This window comes from Xenopus tropicalis, chromosome 8 (assembly GCF_000004195.4).
Source record: "Xenopus tropicalis strain Nigerian chromosome 8, UCB_Xtro_10.0, whole genome shotgun sequence".
NCBI lineage: Eukaryota > Metazoa > Chordata > Amphibia > Anura > Pipidae > Xenopus > Xenopus tropicalis.
Genome location: NC_030684.2, coordinates 24,566,491 through 24,586,201, shown reverse-complemented (window position 1 = coordinate 24,586,201; position 19,711 = coordinate 24,566,491). Strand labels below are relative to the sequence as shown.

Here is a 19,711-nt window from a genome sequence, read left to right as displayed (position 1 = left end):
TTGGCTGCTTATAGCTCCCTACAAACCTCTTCCGAAGCAGGACACTAAGGGGCTGATTTACTAAGACACGAATTCGAATCTGAATTGGAAAAATTCCGATTGGAAAACGAACATTTTGTGACTTTTTCGTATTTTTTGCGATTTTTTCGTCGCCTTTACGACTTTTTGGAAATTGTCGCGATTTTTTCGTAACCATTACGACTTGCGCGAAAAGTCACGACTTTTTCGTAGCCATTACGATTCGCTCGTATCTTGTCGCGACTTTTTCGTATTGAGCGCTCATAAGCGGCGGGCGAAACTTTCAGACTTAGCATGATTTTGGAAGCCTCCCATAGGACTCAATGGCACTCTGCAGCTCCAACCCGGCCCAAGGAAAGTCTCCCATAGGGCTCAATGGCACTCTGCAGCTCCAACCCGGCCCAAGGAAAGTCTCCCATAGGGCTCAATGGCACTCTGCAGCTCCAACCCGGCCCAAGGAAAGTCTCCCATAGGGCTCAATGGCACTCTGCAGCTCCAACCCGGCCCAAGGAAAGTCTCCCATAGGGCTCAATGGCACTCTGCAGCTCCAACCCGGCCCAAGGAAAGTCTCCCATAGGGCTCAATGGCACTCTGCAGCTCCAACCCGGCCCAAGGAAAGTCTCCCATAGGGCTCAATGGCACCCTGCAGCTCCAACCTGGCCCAAGAAAAGTCACCATACTGAAGCTTGAATGAATCTGAATCTTTCGTACTCGGCGCGAAAGCTGCGAAAAAGTTGCGACTTTTCGCGCAAGTCATAACGCTACAAAAAAGTCGCAACATTTTGCGAAACATTCGGAATGGCTACGAAAAAGTCGCAACAATTTTCCGAAAAATCGAAAAATACCGATCATTACGAAAAAAACGCATTCGGACGCCGTCGGAATGTTCGTGGGTAAGTAAATGTGCCCCTAAATTTGCTTATGGGAGACAGCTGCCACAGGTTATAAAATATCTTTACACTCCATTCTCATACAAAACACAGCCCTGAAATTCTCCCCAAAAATACCAGCGGGATGTAACCATCACACCCTTATGGTACTGACGTCATTTGTTACCCACCTTTCTGTTCTGCCTGAAACAATGCAGCAAAAGTCAGCTTTACTCTGAAGCTATAAATCGGCTAAATTGTTTTAGGAGTCAGGACCAGTAGTGCAGAGGAACTACAGATACTGCTTGCAAATGCATCTATATACGAATGTATATTAGAAAGATGCCTTATATATAAAGTGCCTATTTTGCCCATCTTGCCCCTCTGAATGAATAGAGAGAAAAAGAATTCTGGTTCTGGGGATATTGTACTCTCAGACAATGCACCACAGGGGGATGAGACCCCTTGCTCTGCACCAGCCGGCAACAAAGAAAGGCAAAAGGTCACATAGTTACAGTGCACTCTATCACGGCTGGGGGACCCTCTGACTGCCCAAGGGAAAGTAATGAGAAGCAGATGCACTGGGGGGGTATATGCAGAGGCAAATGCTGGGTGTGCACAGGATGACACCGATGAAATAGGAAAGTGTTAGAGCATGCAAGACAATGGGGAAGAATAACCAGGGTCTGCAAATGTTTAAAGGGGAAGTAAAACAGAAAGAGCAAAAAAACAAGAGGGATCTGAGAACATTCTTTCATACGGAGTCATGTTGCACCCTCATGTACTGTAAGTGGTGTGACCGGCAGCTGGCTTTGTTCATTTTTGAATTGTGGAGATTGTAATGCTCTGATTGGCTGCAAGTTGATTCTGTCCCTGCTCACTTCGGAGCAAAAATCATGATAAAACACTTACAAGTGATATCAGCTACACATTCCCTGCATTTGGAAAGATAGATAGCTAGAGCATGTTTAGTTATTTCCGTGTCAAGATGTATTATAGAGAATGATGGCAGCTGTAGTTTAACACTGTACTACAATCACAATTTTGACCATTTGATGCCAGTCCCATATTCAGCCCCTTGCCAATATTTCTCCCCACATGGAACTGCTTTCTCAGAACTGGGTGTGAAAAGCTGATATGATACCCCCTGGGCTTAGGATTCTCAATGTAACCCCTTCAACCAGAGCACTCAGCAACAGACTGGGGCACCTAGTAATAATAAAGCACACACTGGGTTAACCCCATCTCTTTGCTTGTGTGTGAATCTCAGCATGGCACAGACTCAGTACAAATAGGCATCATTCCCTGAAACTACAGCCGATGCTCAGAAGGGTAGGCAGTCAGATAGCTGGCAGCGTGTCACTTACCAGTAGCCCAGGTGGTGATATCGCTGGCCCAAATCCATCTGGAGCCTAAAATCCAAACTCATTTCTTATGGAGAAGTTATCAGTGCCTGTGCTGCTTGGTGTTTGTGAACTTGGGAAGGTCTGTGTCGGACCCCAAGCAGCTTCCCTCCTCCTCCCCTCCCTCTGCCCTGTATGGAATGTTCTGTGAAACAAGGGGAAGGCTCCTCTTCACTCTTGGCAAGTGATGGAATTCCAGGTCATTAGCATGCTCCTGGCATCCTGGGGCCTCCTCCCGCTCTCATGCAACACTCACAGGGGAAATTAATTTCTGGGGATGAGCGTGCTAAACTTCACAACTGACTGTTACTAAAGCAGAGGGATGTGCCGGGCGGGTATAGAGCAAGAGATGGGTCAGGGTGCCCAACACATGAGTTTATTGGCAACTTAAAATCATGGAAACTCCTGATCATTGAAGGAAATCACAACAAAGAAATCCCACAGGATTCTTGTGGCCCTTCCAGCAATTATTGTACTGAAACTTCCCAGGAGTCAACCTGGACTTCCCTCTTCAAATCAAATACCTAGAAAGATACATTTATAGGACCAGAGCAGTCATCTCCCTAACCAATATTTGAGTAGGGCTCCCTAAAAGAAAACTAAACCCTAAAAATGAATATGAGTAGAAATGCCATATTTTATATACTGAACTCACTGCACCTGCCTAAAGTTCAGCTTTCAAAAACAGTAATGATCAAGGCCCCCTATCTTGGATTTGTTAGGAGTGTCAGTGGCACTGCACATGCTCAGTATGCTTTGGGCAGCTGTTAAGAAGCTAAGTTTAGGGGTTGTCACAAATCATCAATCACAAAATAAAGGTGGCCATATATGGGACAATTTCTGCCCATGTATGGGCAACACCAACAGGCCTCCCCAACTGACATCTGGCCTGAAATTGGGAAGATCTTGATCGGGCAGGTTTGATTTTTCCATCAGATCAGGGACTGCATGTTGATGTGGTCCCCGAACTGACGGAACTTATGCCCACCATTTTAGTTCGATCATTTTGCCTTAGGGCCAGACGATCAAAGTAGCCTGATATCGCCCATATTGGTGGACAAATCAGGTGCTTGGCGACCTCACGAAATGAGCAGATCGTACATCGTATGACCACCTTTAGGTTCATTTGGCATAGAAGCTGATGTTACAGGGCTGATGATTAAATTCTGATGCTGACTGCATCATTGATGCTAATTGCATCACCTGAAATTGGCCAGATATCGATCGGCCAGGTTAAAAGATTGATGCGGTCCCCGAACTGACTGCCCCATTGCCGCCTACATAATCGGATTATTTTTTTTTCCGTAGGTGGGGATATCGGGGGAAGATCCGCTCTCTTGGCGATCTCGCCAAGCGAGCGGATCTTACCGTGTATGGGGACCTTAAGTCTGATTTCAGCCAGACAGATATTGGTTGGCCCTTGAAAGTCCAACCTTTGGTCACAGCCCCCTTTGCTTATAAAATATGTACAGATTTTGGTCATTTAACCAAAGTTTCAAGAAAATCTAGGAGAGCAAATAAATACCCCCCAAATCTCTCCCTAACTGTGCTTTAAGCTTGGCTTTTGAAACCCAAATCTGACATATCATACCATAATTCACTTTTTCCACTTCCAAAATAGTAGTCCAGTCTGTTTTAGGGTGAGAATGCTGGGCCTCTCACAGAACCAGAGAATCTTGTAACACTATAATACCCTGAACCAATGAAGCCTATAATTCTGCATCTTCAAGAACAAGGAAATAAAGCAACTCTGCCTCACTCAGAACCAAGGCATCATAAAGCTCAACAAAGTATGCATGCAGCTCTGACTCTACTAGAACCAGGGGACCATGCCTCACCCAGAACCAGGGAAACATGTAACTGTCATCTCCCAGAACCAGGGAACTATGTGATGCTGACTCTCCCAAAACCAGGAAGCCATGTAGTCACCTCCTTCCACTCTCCTGGTTTGGCAACTGCATACACTGGTGCTCCCCCTGTCCAGAACTGGCACTCCCACCCCTAACACAGAAGGGGGTGTGGTACGTGGCAAGGGGAAAACAGAGTGCTGGGATGGAAGGCCCACAGGCAACAGCCTCAGTGGGTCCCTGACACCCCAGTATGACACTGGAAACAGGTGATGCTACCCCTTCCAGAACCAGGGAACCATGTGACACTGTCTCTGCCAGAACCAGGAAATTATGTAACTCTCCCTTTCCTGAACCAGGGAACCATGTAACTCTCATTTTCCAGAACCAGGGAACCATGTGACACTGTCTCTGCCAGAACCAGGAAATTATGTAACTCTCCCTTTCCTGAACCAGGGAACTATGTAACTCTCATTTTCCAGAATCAGGGAACCATGTGACACTGCCTCTGCCAAAACCAGGAAATTATGTAACTCTCCCTTTCCTGAACCAGGGAACCATGTAACTCTCATTTTCCAGAACCAGGGAACCATGTAACTCTTCCTCTTCTATAACCAGTAAACCATGTGACACTGCCTCATCCTAAACCAGGGGACCATGTAACTCTGCCTCTCTCAGAACTAGGGAAAACTTTGTCTCTTGCAGTGCCTGGAAGGTGCTTATATTATTAGAGCCATCTACCGTATATCCCATGCTCTTACCCATCTTCCCAGCTGCCTTTGTTCTCTCCACGCTGAGTCTCCAAAGTCCCATTCCTGTTCTGTTCCTCTTTCTCTGTGGCATCCTGTGCGGGTATCTCCTGTCTTCGAGGAAGAGGATCATTGAGGGTTTCTACAGGCAGGTTTACCCCATCAGGCAGAGGATCATGTTTTTTTAACATTGTTGACCTGCTTGAGGCTTTAAGGGAGGGCACAATTATAATGTCATTGGCATCATCATCCACTTGATCATTGGCTAGCTGAGATGGCATATCAACTGGTACGTTACAGCTGCTGCCATTGTTCCCTCTCTCTTTTCTGGATTTTGGTCCACGTTTGGTGGAATGTCTGGGCATTGTTCCCATATGGGTGTACATGTCACATGATCTGGCATAATTAGGGCTTCTTGGTATAGCTGTGAGGTCATCCTGTGTTTTCTCGAAGCTTGCATCCCTGGTCACAATATCCTTAGAGCTGGCTCGGCGGAAGGGAAGGGGGAGGCTACTCAGGCTGCCGAACATTTTGAAGAACCCTACAAATATAGAAAATAGCAATTTGAAATGGGATACAACCTAAGGCATTGCAGAATTTAGTGTCAGGCATAGGACATATGCGCAATTATCAGTGTAGTGGGTGGCATTACAGAGGCAGTAAATCATTCTTATATGGATATCATAGATGGAGGGTGATTTTTGTGTTTGGGGTGACAAAACACATTGTTTTAAATCAGATTATTTTAACACATTTAAACATTGTTTAAAGCAGGGGTCCTCAAACTTTTTAAACAGGTGGCCAGTTCATGGTCCCTCAGACTGTTGGGGGGCCGGCTGTGTCCTCAAACTACGCCCACTCCCGCTGCCTACTCACCCCAGCCAGGGCTGAGAACGCAGCGGGTAAATTACCTTGGGGCCGGGCTGTACTTTGAGGATCCCTGGTTTACAGTTTCATTCAGGCTTATCCTCCACTAGCTATCTTTAATTTTATTTAAAACTTTACAAAGTTGGGGCTGGTGATATTGGTTTTCCCAGTATCCTGTTGGGCCTGCCACCTCCCCACAAAGACAGTCACCAGCCCCAACTTTGTAAAGTTTCAAAGAAAATTAAAGATGGTTATACATTCCACAGTGGAACACTATTTTTAATTGTTTCCCCTGGGGTTGTGGCCTAACAGTGTAGGGGAGATGGAGCAGAGCTGGGTGGTGGGCCCTTGACTTGGATGCCCAGTGAACCCCAGGTACCCCAGTTTGACACTGAATTGTGCCCATAAGGGGTATAATGCTGGCAGGAGAGCTTTGGGTGAAAATTAAGCAATATGGACAATGCCATTTTAGCATAAATCATACTATGCAGAGTCAGCCCAAAGTCCCAAATGACATTTGTTTCTTTATTTGTTGCCAAAATCAATCTGGCATTAAAAATATCTCAACCCCTTCCCGTTCTGACAAAAAGGAACTATTTGATTATTTCCTAAAAGTTAGATTGTCCCTGTTTGTTCTAGCTGGAAAATACCTGCCTTTCAGGCCAGCAGCGGTTGTTGTTATAATAACACATATTTCCAGAAGGCTTAGATGTAGTATCTAAAGGTGAAAGGTGGCCATACATGGGCAGATTTAAGATGCCGATTCGGGTCCTTCAGACATATGTAAATCTTCACGCAGTGTATAATCCTAAACCTGTATAAATTCCACTTACATTTAGTGCCAGGGTTGGACTGACAATCTGTGTATTCTGGCAAATGCCAAAGGGGCTGCTGTAAAATGCCATAGACAGTCACTATTTATTGGGCTTGTGGGGGGCTGTTTGGGACTCAGTGTACTTGAAATGCTGGGCCTATATTGTCTCTCAATCCAGACCTGCCAGGGCCTATATTGAATCTCCGGAACCCTGGAGGTATAGAGGACCCATGTGATTGATAAATACTTTCAGTATATTTTTATAAAAAAAAGTCTTATCCTCAAAGTTGAAATTTAAAATGAATTAGCTGTGGGACTCTGTAACTAGTTATGCAACTGGTCCACTGACTTCCATTGGGACATGAATATGGGGCCACAGTTTATGGAAAAATAATGTGTATTCTATAAATGTTATCAGTAAAAAAGATAGCAGCTTCATCTCTTGCCTTATAGGGATCATTTGTACAAAGAGCAGTGTACGAATATGTAAGAACAAGAAATATATTAATTGCAATACACATAATGTGATCTCTTGTAGAAAATGCAGCCTTGTGGATTTATATGGTAACAGAACCCTTCAGTGACTTTTAATATCCTTATAATTTACAGTAGGTGGGACATTATTCCCAGTAAATCTATATACTGTGCCTTGTGACAGGCTGTGGAACTTGCATATTTGTCCCCATATGCTTTGCAGTGACACTAGTATAATCCTGTTTGGGAGTGAAGGATTCATCTGGGGATACAGACAATGTAATTCCTATCCTCTTTGCTCAGACACAGGATTATGGTACAAAATCCACTCCATCCCTTGTTATTTATATATCTCTATACAGAAGCATGCAGTCTCACTCTGGGCCACAGGCAAGTCACAGCAGGAGAAAAAGTAGGAATTAACTCTATCATACCCAGAACAAACTTAAAAAGGGACTGAAACTTCCCCTGCTTTAAAATTATACATAAACAATGTATCTCCTAGATGCCTGCTGGAAAAATGCATAACTGGGCACTATGCCCATTCTGTTTCAAAGCAGAATACTGCCCCAGTTACACAACCCATGTTTCTAAGAAATACAGACTTGCTTCTTTCCACTGGCTTCTAACACCTGAGCTGTCTTTAAGGGGAGTCAGTGGCCCTGGGCCTTCAATACCCAAAGAACATCAGTTCGTAGTGGGGGCAAGTAAATAAGGCTAGTGGCATAACTAGATATTTCTGGGCCCCACAGAAAATTCTATTTAGGGCCAAGACATCTGATTGCTTTGGCCCAATTTAACCTAGCAACCAGGCAGTGGTTTGAAAGAGAAACGTGAATAAAGGGCCCAAGTAGAAACATAAGTAATAAAAAAGTAACAATAACAATACATTTGTAGCCTCACAGAGCAATAGATTTTTGCCTGATTTGGAGTCAGTAGTCCTTATTTAAAAGATAAAAGGAGTCAGAAGCATTCTGCAAATAATTAAAGGGGGGCAGCCCTTGCAAAGTCTTGAATGCGATTGTGTGAGGAGGGAATGAGAGAGGATTTGAGGAGCAGGTCAGTAGAGGAGGGTAACAAGCAGGTTGGTTGGAATCTAGAGATAAGTTCAGAGATGTAGGGTGGGGCAGAGTTATGGACTGCTTTGAATGTGAGAGTCATTAGTTTGAATTTTATCCTGGATGGTAGGGGAAGCCAGTGCAGGGATTGGCAGAGTGGCATGGCAGAGGAGGAGCGGTTGGAGAGTTGTATGAGCCTGGCAGCAGTATTCATTATGGACTGGAGATATTTGGGCAAATATCAAATATTGGCGGGTTAGATTTTCCTATTGGTTCAAGGACCACGTTGGCTTGTTGATGTGGTCCTCACCCCGACAGCCTGTATGCCAGTCATGTCCGGGTAAGGCACATTACTCTGGGGATGGAGCTTTGTGTATATATTCATTGGGTTCATTCTAGTTGAAGTTAAAACTCGACTAGAATTCTATTTGCCATTCTGCACAATCTTTTGATTTACTAATCAGCCAGATACTTGCCACTTATTATCTCTGTTGCTAAGGTCAGTGTTCTTAGCTACCAGATACCAGCCAAAGTGTCAGAATGGGCAACAAATAGAACATGCAACTGAGAGATGTATGATAAGGGAATCTGAGAAGCAAGCGATGGAAGAATTACCATGCAAATCTTCTCTTGTGCTTCCCTATCTTTAGAATCTCTTGCTCTGGTTTCAATATGTTTCAGCTGTTTGTTTCCGTTTAGTGCAAGGAAACCACAGGGTGTCATTTGGCATTTTGCGATTGTGTTTTGCCGATAAGCAGTACTTATGTCTGAAAACAATGTGTGGTATTGATGAGAGCAATACTTTTGCTTGGCTTCTGAAAGGTTAAGGTAACCGTACACTGGCTGATCCAACTGGGCTGCAGAACAACAGCAAAATCAGAGCTTGGCCCTAGGCATACGTATACAGGCCCGGATTTGTGGCGAGGCCTATGCCCTTAAATTAAACCACTACACCTTTAAGGGCCCATGATTGGCTCCACCTTTGTCCCTCCTGATGAGTGTCCATTCACTTGCACAGCCACCTACCATTGCACTGTACAAACAGGGTGATATCTAAACAATGGGAACTGCAGGTGAAAAGGACCTGCACCAACATGGTTGAAACCTATCAACCAAAGCTGGGCAGGTACTGCCAGATATAGAGGTCTGTTTAGAACTTACAGTATGTGGGGCATTTCCTTATGTAAGTCTTTATGGTAATACTATAATGGTAGTGTATAATTAAAACCTCTGTTTAATGTAACACCCCACTATGAAAGGGAACAAGTCCCTCCTATAATTTGTGTCATTGATGAGGTCGGCTTAATAGAAGACATGGCACATTGACTGTTTTGGGTGGTTAAAGCACTGTGCATTCGCCCATTTCAAAAACATGGCCTTTAAACTCTTAGACTTACATTGCAGTCAGCATCCATGCCCTTTTCCTATTACGCTGTAAGTCCTTGGGAGCTGCTGAAATTTGTAAACTGGCAGCCAATTGGCCCATGAGTGCCATCAAACCATTTTCATTGTTGCAATTTGAAGGAATGGCCTGAGTGCCAATGGCTTGACAAGCAGGTGCACCCATGCTTGGTCCTTGCCCCCCGGATAAGTGCATCCACACTTGCAGCTGACTGCAATACATAGGGTTTGATGGTCTGGCGGGACACTGGGAAAAAACCCGGTGGGCCCTGCTGACCCAGACATGATCCCCGCCTGATCTCTTCCACTGCCTTCCCTCCCCAAACTGCAAAAGTTGCACAGGGGGGAAGGAGCTGGTGGTCGTGTGGGCAGTAGGGGCCCCAGAGGGGGTGTAGGGCCCCTGGGGTAGCATTCCTGGTGGGCCTTGCACACCCCAGTCTGACCCTGGCCATACAAGTAAAGTAGGAACAACTTATTGTTGCAGGGACAAAACACTTGTTCCATGTGCCCTTGCCCTTAAAGAACAAAGAAAGATAGAGCCACTGTGGGGTGCCAAAATGTTAGACACCCCCAGTGACTTTAATCATTAACCTCTTACCCCAGGCTGGTACTCCTTTTCCATGGAAAAATGCACTGGCCTGGGATAGTTCTCAGCAGACTGGCTGCTGCCATGTTTCCCTACATATCCAGATGTCCCCTGTACCCTTCATAGTTGGTGCACGTGCAGTACAGGAGTGGGCATCTAAGTATTGCACGTGCCATGTCTGAAGTTATAGGGTGCCTGGGTAGGGAGGAGAATGTGGAAGCAGCTCACCCTATTGAGAACTACTTTGACAGCAAATTGGCACCACCCCTGTGACACTACCTCTCCTATTTCTTTAAATGTTCAGATCTGGCCATTAGGACTTAGGCACACTAGATGGGAAACCTTCTTACCCATCACTTACACTTGGAAGCCAGACCTGAATTGCTTGGAATAATCTGAGGGTGCCAACTGAGGTTAAATTACCCAGAGTGCCCTCGGGAAAAGCACAGTAGAAAGTTGGGAAAGAGTGGGCATACCAGTTAACCTTTGTCACGTATAAGCTACTAGTGTTTTCTTTTACCTAGTGTAATTGCCCCAACAATAGCCTTTTTGTGTATGCAATCAGGCGGGGCTCTTGAAGTGTTCTCCATAACAAGTGCCATACATCAGTATAACTCAATCTCATTAGGGTTTATTGGCCTGGCCTCCCGGCACACAATGAGATGCCATTTCCCAATGCTGTACTTCTGAAATAGGTCATTAACATATGAAAGGGTCTGTGTGTTCCGCCCCAAACTGTGTATTTACCGGATGCTTCTTGGTGGAAATTCGACTCTAGTTTCTCCCCAAACAAGCATTTTAGTATTGCACATCGGTCTGGAAAGCAATCCAGGCAAGACTCCTGTAGTCAGAATATACACGCTATGATGTACACTATTATTCATGCTGGCAGATCAAGGAAACAGGGCTTCTATCAGGATTACGTCAATTCCACTCCTTATAGAGATCTTGCATAAAGAATTAATGTGGCCTTTTCTGTTGCTATGTGGTGGAATTCATGCCAACTTAAGGTAGCCATACACGGGCAGACTTCAGCTGCCGATTCAGATCCTTCAGACCAATTTGGCAGCTTATATGACCACATATAGACACCCCCGACAAGCCTAACGAACTGTCATCTGGCCTAAAATTGGGCAGATCTCGATCAGGCAGGTTTGATTTTCCCATGTCCTCTGTCCAAACAGCACCTATGCCACCCATTTTAGTTAAACCATTAGGTCCTTATGCCAAATTATCCATTTAGCCCGATATCGTCCACCTTAGGTGGGCACATTGGGAGAAGATCCACTCGTTTGGTGACCTCAACATGTATGGCCACCTTAAAGGAGAAGGAAAGTAATTTTGGCATTTTACTGCCAATACATTCGCCGCATTAGTGCCACTTAGAAGGCTATATTTATTTAGCAGAAAGCTTCACTATACCTGAGTAAAGAGCCCTAGAAGCTCCCTCTGATAGCAGCTGCCATTTTAGCTTGGTCTTGGTAGCTTCCTGCTGCAGTTAAAGCCATTGGAAGCTCAGATCACACATTCCTAAGGGTGGGGGAAGTGAGTTCTTATACATTCTTATGGGAGGGGGGAGCAGGAGAAGAGAGAGAGAGAGGAGAGAACTGAGCAGGCTCAAGCCCCAAACCTGAATGAGCCCTAAGGGAGGAAATCTGATACTGAAGAACATGTTCCTAAAAAAGGAGACAATAAATCCTGTGTTTCTTTTGATAGACTCAGTGCAGTGTTTCTGTTTCTGAGTGCTGATGGCTGTATTTACATAGACTTTTCTCATAAAGCATACTTAGTTTTTACCTTTCCTTCTCCTTTGACTGCATGGCAAATAGCTTAGGGCTATAGAACATGGGCTTTGTGTCTGCCATGCTCAAACCGCATGCAATATAGAAAGGATAAGAGAAACTTAGCCTATGGTAAGGTGGACACAACTTTAGATATCACATTAGGGTGGACAACAGTAGTAGGCCCTGGTATTTCTGGACCCATTAAAAGCAAATATTTGTATAAAGAACCCAGTGAGTTTCTCATTGCTGCTGGGAGAAAATGGGCATTGTACGGTAAAGAAGGCCACAAGTTAGGGAGCAGCAGGGGATGCAACTTCACTGCTGATTTTAAGGAAGCCCATGGGCTCATAGAAACAGTTCTTTTAATGTCAATTGCTGCACACACATTCCATACAGAGGGCTGAGTGGGTTGAGGGTAGTTCTTTGGGACTGATGCCTAGGCCTAATATTAAAATCTTACTTGGACCCAGGTATGGACTGAAAATCAAAATAGTTCCTGGCATTTCCAGTACACTGAGGCCCAAACAGCCCACCACCAGCCAATTAAATAGTGACAGTCTATGGCATCTTACAGCAGCCTCTCTTGCATTTGCCAGAATCCACAGTTTGCCAGTCTGGGCCTGGTTGGGCTCCATCAAGAAATTTATAGTATACTGTTGGCTAGCTCTGTCCTTAGTGAACTGGAGGCCTATTTCTGCTATCTGTGTGTGAATAAGGGCCAAGGAATAAAAGCCAGCGGATAGGGGGGATGAAGTTGCCTGCAGGAAGAAACTTTGTGCGACTTCGGAAACTGAAGCAATGCGACTTTTATAGTTGCTGGTGGAAACCCTTTTCGGAGCGATAGCAGCGATCTATTGCGGGCAAGTAAGTCGCTCCATGGGGTCTTGCCCTTAAGGGGCTCAACTGAAACAGCATTAGACAGGTTTCCATTAGAGCAGTGATCCCCAACCAATGGCTCGTGAGCAACATGTTGCTCGCAATCCCTTTGGATGTTGCTCCCAGTGGCCTCAAAGCAGGTGCTTATTTTTCAACTTCTGGTTAGAAGGCAAGCTTTGATTGCATAAAAACCCATTGTAATTGCCAAACATAGCCTTCTGGCTTCCAGTCAACGTAGTAGCTATCAAATAGCCAATTATAGCTCTCATTGGCACCTCCAGGAAGTTTTTTCATGCTTGTGTTGTCTCCAAAACTTTTTTAATTTGGCTGACGGGTATAAAAGGTTGGGGATCCCTGCATTAGAGTCTAGGCTCACCGGGACATCCTTTGGTATTCAGGCATGGCCCACAGGGATATCTGTCCTGTGCATAGAGCCAAAAAGGTGCCCAGGCCTGGACTGGCAATCTGTGGATTTTGGCAAATGTCAGATGGGCTGCTGTGTACTTGAAAATCCAGGGCCTATTTCAAATCCTAGTCCATGCCTCAGTCTGCTGTTGCAAGGGTATGACTCCTTAGTCACCAATTGCTTGTATAATTCTACTGCTCAGGCACGTGTACATATCTGCTGAATTCAGATCTGCAAAGTCATAGCGGAAAAATCCTTGTGTATATAGCATAGGTAATGCCATAGAGATAAACATGGGGAGAAATTTGTCAAAGTGCTGACAAGAGGCAGCTGCCTAAAGCTTCTAATGGGCATCCTACAAATACTTCCAACGTAAAGGGAAACTCTGGCCATGCACTCTGAGTGGGGGCATTGCATCACACTCTGCTATGGCATCCTTGGATAGGAGGTTTAAGATTTTCTGACCAACGCTGTGTTCTGCGTCAGCACAGCAGCTGCAAAATGCTAAAACATTGGGGAAGTGGGTAACAGACTGAAGATAAATTTAATTACAACAGCTATTGGCACCCAATTATATAGCGCCATAATGAGCAACCTGTTCCACACGAAGTCTTGGCTCTAGGATGGTGTGACTCAGCAACAGATGGAGAGGCACAGATTTCAGATGCCCAATATAATGAGTGATATTGTGTAGTTGTAACCTGCCCAGGGAAACGTCACAGTGGCACAGAAACCAATGGTTAACCTCATGTTATAATGGTCGGAATTGCATATAACAGATAATAAGCCTCACGTAGTGTGAGGTAGCGTGGAAAGTGCAAAGAACTGAGACAAAGCGTCATGATCAGTGGTGTAACTACTCTGCACCAGGCCCCCCTGCAAACAAATCTTCAAATGGGCCCGGCGCAGAGTAGCATATACTTACTCAGCCCCCTGCCCTGACGCACCCCCCCAACCTCCGTCCACTCGTGTATAAATCCCTGCTCTCCTACCTCGGAGCGGGAGTGGGGATTTACATGTAAAATGGAAGAACAGACTGCGGGGTCCTGATTTTTGCACTTTGCACAATGTCCCACACATAGGAGTACATTCGCTAAAGGGTGAATTGTCTTTTTCTGTTAAAAATTCAGGAAAAAGACAATTCGCAGAGCATTCAGCACTTTACCAAAGGGTGAAGGAGACTTTTTGCTAGCGGAAAAGCTAAGCGCTTGAGAATTTTTGCATCTTTTCAACCAGGTGAATTTTTGCTCAGGCGAAGAAGTGATAATTCGGTAATTTATCAAACAGCAAAATTTTCTCTTCGTTACCCTTCTCATTAAAGTCTATTTCGCCTGGTTCTGACTTCTGAGTCACTTTGTGGATCTAGTATCAGTGATATAAAATCCTGCATTCAATATTCATATCTAATTTCAAATCACATGTGTTTTTTCATATTTAAAGTGATGTTCTTTATATAATTTGTAGTGTAAAACATATTTGACTTAAAATATTTCATAACTCCTGTACACATGCTGACTGCCATCCTCCCACAATTTTTTTTTTTTAAATACTCAAATGATTATAATTAATTAATATTATCTTAACCTGTTAATTGTTTGTGGTTCATTATAGTCATTAACATATCTATACTGTTTGTCCAGGTATTTATGAATGAAATTAATTAACCCCTCCCTTGGACTGCTTGGAACCAATTGGGTTAAAGGAGAAGGAAATGTAAAAACTAAGCAAGCTTTATCAGAAAGGTCTATGTAATTACAGCCATAAGCACTCACAGAAACGCTGCACTGAGTTCTCTGTCAAAAGAAACAGGATTTCTTGTCTCTTTGTTTTCCTGTGCCAGAGACACCCAGCTCTCTCCCCCTCCCTCAAGAATGCTAAGAACTCATCCCCCCCCCTTAAGAATGTGTGATCTGAGCATATACACTGGTCTTGGTGCAGGACCATGGCATTACAGAGCTCAGCATTTTTTTTCCTATGAGGCTTCTGATCATCTGAACAGAAGAAATATGGAGAGACTTAAGGGCACTTATTGAGAGAACTGAAGGTTGAGATTAACTATCCTTCTCCTTTATGGGGGAAATGTTGTTTGTTCAGATATTATGTTGTTTACTTGAAAAAGGGCTTTTCCCAACACATGTAGTGGAACACGCCAATAAACACTAATTTGCAGCAAAGTTCTTTAGTGTCAGGTGTCCTCCATTATTCTATATGATGTCTACTTTTAAAGGACAAGAAAAGTCACTTGGGGGTGCCAAAATGTTAGGCACCCCCAAGTGACTTTAATCGCTCACCTTGTACCCCGGGCTGGTGCCCGTTAGGAGAAAACAGCATGAGCCTGGGGTACCTGTAGCGTGCGCTTCCTCCTTCCTGCTTCGTTTTGCCGGCAAATTCCCGGGACCCACGCATGCGCATTAGAGTGAAAAGCTGTTAAAGTTCGGCTTTTTCACTCTACTGCGCATGCGCGCGCGAGTGAAGCAGGAAGGAGGAAGCGCTGTAGCTACCCCGGGCTGGTGCTGTTCTCTCCGAACATGGGGCACCAGCCCGGGGTAAAAGGTAGGCGATTTAAGTCACTTGGGGGTGCCTAACATTTTGGCACCCCCAAGTGACTTTGCCTTTCCTTCTCCTTTAATTAGTGCTACAACTGGAGCACAGGAGTGATAGCCTGTCTGAAGGAATTAGCTGAACTGGAATACTGGAATTGGAAGGACTTTGGAATAAATACACACATCTGTCCTGTATACATAGCCACTGATTTCTCTGAAAGATAGTGCCGCTAGAGAAAATTCACTAGGAAAAGTATGTGCTGGCGAAAAATCTCTGGCGAAAATTTGCTGCACCAAACATTTGCGTTTTAGTGAATAAGTGTATGCCTCACGAATTAGTAGTTGCGTGAAGTGTGGTGAAGCTTCCCGAGGCAAAACTTCACTTGTTAGTAAATGTGCCCCGTAGTGTCTATCAGCGATTTAAAAAACTGTGACTTAAAAAAAAAAGCTCTGCCATTTTAAGTACGCAGAGGTCTGAACAGCCTTCTACCAGCCCAATAAATAGTGACTGTCTATGGCATCTTACAGCAGCCCCTCTGGCATTTGCTAAAATCCACAGATTGCCAGTCCAGGTCTGGTGCCCATAGGTGCTTCATTATGGCACACCTAAATGTACCATGCATCATTTTCCTAAGGAAATGGGTACAGGGGGTTACAGTACAGAGAAGCAATGGGTGTGGTGCATGGGACTTCTATGCCTTCGCTCTCACCTACAGTTAAAACGAAGAAGTTAGATACACACAAAACCACAAGTTTAGATTAACTGACAGTGGCACAAAATATGTTTGAATGGGGTGTCCCCTCCTCCTCCGTTAACCCTTTTTTGATTAATTCTGGTGTCAGGAAACACAGTCATATGGGTAAGGGTATGTTTCAGGCTGCAGAGCTGTGGTTAGTGTTGCCTCCTGTCCGGTTTTCAGGCCTGCCCGGGTAAAAACCTCTTGCCCAGCTAAGAAAGCTGGCAGAGGTGGCAACCCTAGCTAGTTATATTGAAATTATAAACCTATTCATGTTCTTTTGGGCTTGGCCCTCTCACCTCTCATATTGGTTGTTGTCCTTTGCATGTAATCTGTATTTTTAATTTATCCAGGCCTGGACTGGCAATCTGTGGGTTCTGGCAAATGCCAGAGGGCTGCTGTAATATTTCATAGACAGTCACCATTTAGTGGGCTGGTGGGGGGCAGTTTGGGGATCTGTGTACTTGCAATACCAAAGCCTATTTTAAATCCCACTACAAATCTGAATATATATAAACCTAATTATTGCACAATACTGCTTGGCACTTTATACATGTATATATACATGTCAATACAGGTATGGTATCTGTTATCCAGAATGCTCGGGTCCTGGGGTTTTCTGGATAAGGGATCTTTCCGTAATTTGGATCTACACATCTTAAATCTACCGAAAAATTATTTAAACATTAAATAGGATTATTTTGCCACCAATAAGGATTTATTATATCTAAGTTTGGAACAGGTGCAAAAGGGAATCATTTTTACGGGAGATGGTCTTCTCGTAATTTGGAGGTTTCTGGATAATGGATCCCATACCTGTAGTAATAATAATAATTATAATATTTAGAAGTTTGGTTTGTAATTTATGTAATTTCCTGAGAACAGAACCTCCATCAGGGATTTTCATCATCAAAAAAGCACAGTATATTTTCTTCATTATGCAAAACACATTCTTGGGTAGAGTTCCCCTTTAATCTTGTAGTCAGGACAGAATGTGATTCCATTTAATACAGTGATTTTTTTCCACAATAGATAATTTATGTATTCTCCTAGTGTCTATGGGGAATTCTTCTGGGTACTCCGGTTTCCACCCACTCTCCAGGTTAACTGGCTGCTGATAAAACTTCCCCTTGTGTGTGTGAATGTGATAGGGACCTTGGATTGTAAGATCCACTGAGGCAGGGATTGATGGGAATGATGTTTAATCTTTATAAAGCACTGCAAAATATGCAGGAGCTATAAAAAGGATAATTAAGTAACCTACAAATATAGCATATTCTCACTGCATGTGGGCACTACATGGTCAGCATCTTCGGATCGCAGCTACCTCTAGGGTCATTACAGTCTACTATACCCAAGTTCCTGCAGCCATACTGAACAGAACAACACAACCCAGGTGATAATGGCATCATGAGAAGCCCTGCATCTCTGCCAAAGAGACAGCTATGCAGCGCGAAGCAAGTATGGTTATAGTGACTAGGCTATACTCAGTGTTCTGAGCTGCAGCATGCTCTTGCACTGGTGCATGCAAGGTGCACACAATAAAGCATGCAAGAAAATAGAAGAATGCTGCTCATACTTACGGAATTTCTTGTTCGTGGGTTTCTTTGTAGGGTCCCCCATTTTATCAGGTCAGGGGGTGGCAAGGCCAGGTCCCAGGTGCAAAATTCCTCAGTTTCTGTAACTTATTCTCAATGAGTGTAACGCACGTCTTCTGCTTCTCGACTCTGGCGGTTTATTTCCTTTCCTTCTGCTTGGGTAATAGTCGCACATGGCCCCCCCCCCCCCCGCCCTGTGAACTTGTAACTTTTCTGACACCCACTGTGGTTTTTTTTTTTGTTTTAGAGATGAGCCTTTGAACCACAAATTGGGTGTGAGTTAAGAAGGAGCAACTTTTCGCTGAACATCTAACAAATGACAACTCCCTTTGATCTGATCATTTTCTGTTCAGGAGCCACTGGTAGTATTGGCTGGCCCTGTGAGGTGCCCGGCTGTGCATTGTGCATCAGTACTATATACAGGGAACATGTTTGGCTTCCGTATTCTGTCTGCCTCTGCCAGCTTCCTGTGACTGAAGGCATGCATTAATGCATGGCCCCAGCGCACACTAATTAGTATCAGAAAATCTTGAGGTGCAACTGAAAATTTCTATGGCCCCCAGACTTTTTTCCAATGTTTTTACTTAGAAAGGAACAATCTGATTACAAACCTGTACTAAAATTGCATAAGTTAGGCCCCTCTTTTTTCCTGGCCCAAAGCAGTCACAGCACCCGCTGCATCCTGTTATGGCACAGGGATTCTGGCAAATGCCAGCAGGCCTGGTGTAAGAAGCCATAGACAGTCATTATTTAGTGGGCTGGTGGGAGGCAGTTTGGGCTTCTGGGTATTTGGAATGCCAGGGCCTATATTGACTCCCAGTCCAGACCTGGGTCCATCAGAGGGTGGATGTGCAGCTACTAGAGGTTGGCAGAAGAGGCACATGCATATGGATCAATTCTGGTGGTGGTGGTGGGATGCTAGGCACATACCTCTTCTGTCTTTCTCTACCCAGGCCTAGACTGGCAATTTGCGGTTTCTGGCAAATGCCAGAGGGGCTTCTGTAGGATGCCATAGACCAGCGTTTTTCAACCACTGTTCCGCGGCACACTAGTGTGCCGCGAGATGTTGCCTGGTGTGCCGTAGGCAGGGCCGCAATTTTTACTTTCAAAGGGGGCCCGGCGATGCTACAGTTTTTCTTAGTAGCTCGGGCCCCCTTTAATAAAATCCGGGCCCTGTCATTGGTTGCGCCCCGTGTGTACGGGTGACGTCAGTACGCACGGGGCGCAACGTTATAAAAGGGCCTGTGTGCGGTCGCGTGTAGGCAGAAGTGCAGAGGCGGCGCGCGTGAGGGAAAGATGCTGCTGAAGCCGCCGAAGAGCAGAAGTAAAATGCTGCTGGGCACCAATGTATTAGGGGGGGCCACGGGGCACACTGACTTATGGGGGCACTGCTGCTGGGCACCAATGTACTAGGGGGGCTGGCTCTTGGCACCAATGTACTGGGGGGCACTGCTGCTGGGCACCAATGTACTAGGGGGGCACTGCTCTTGGCACCAATGTACTAGGGGGGCACTGCTGCTGGGCACCAATGTACTGGGGGGCACTGCTGCTGGGCACCAATGTACTAGGGGGGCACTGCTCTTGGCACCAATGTACTAGGGGGGCACTGCTGCTGGGCACCAATGTACTAGGGGGGCACTGCTCTTGGCACCAATGTACTAGGGGGGCACTGCTGCTGGGC

The 19,711-nt window shown here is 45.0% G+C and overlaps 1 protein-coding gene across 2 annotated transcripts in view; it reads right to left on the bottom strand.

The window, feature by feature from the left end:
- The window catches only part of sh2d3c (SH2 domain containing 3C), a 35,392-nt gene extending 17,247 nt beyond the window's left edge, over positions 1-18,145 (bottom strand). Inside the window, exons 1-2 of one of the 2 annotated variants that reach the window (XM_002935488.5) lie at positions 18,016-18,145; positions 4,899-5,427 (exon numbers count right to left, since the gene is read on the bottom strand). In XM_002935488.5, coding sequence (XP_002935534.1) covers positions 4,899-5,427; positions 18,016-18,055 — 569 coding nt within the window. In that variant the 5' untranslated portion in view covers positions 18,056-18,145. Of the gene's footprint in view, positions 1-2,254; positions 2,419-4,898; positions 5,428-18,015 lie in introns of those variants that run through there. The other variant, XM_004916706.4, reaches the window with a different exon arrangement.
- Positions 18,146-19,711: the final 1,566 nt, after the last annotated feature.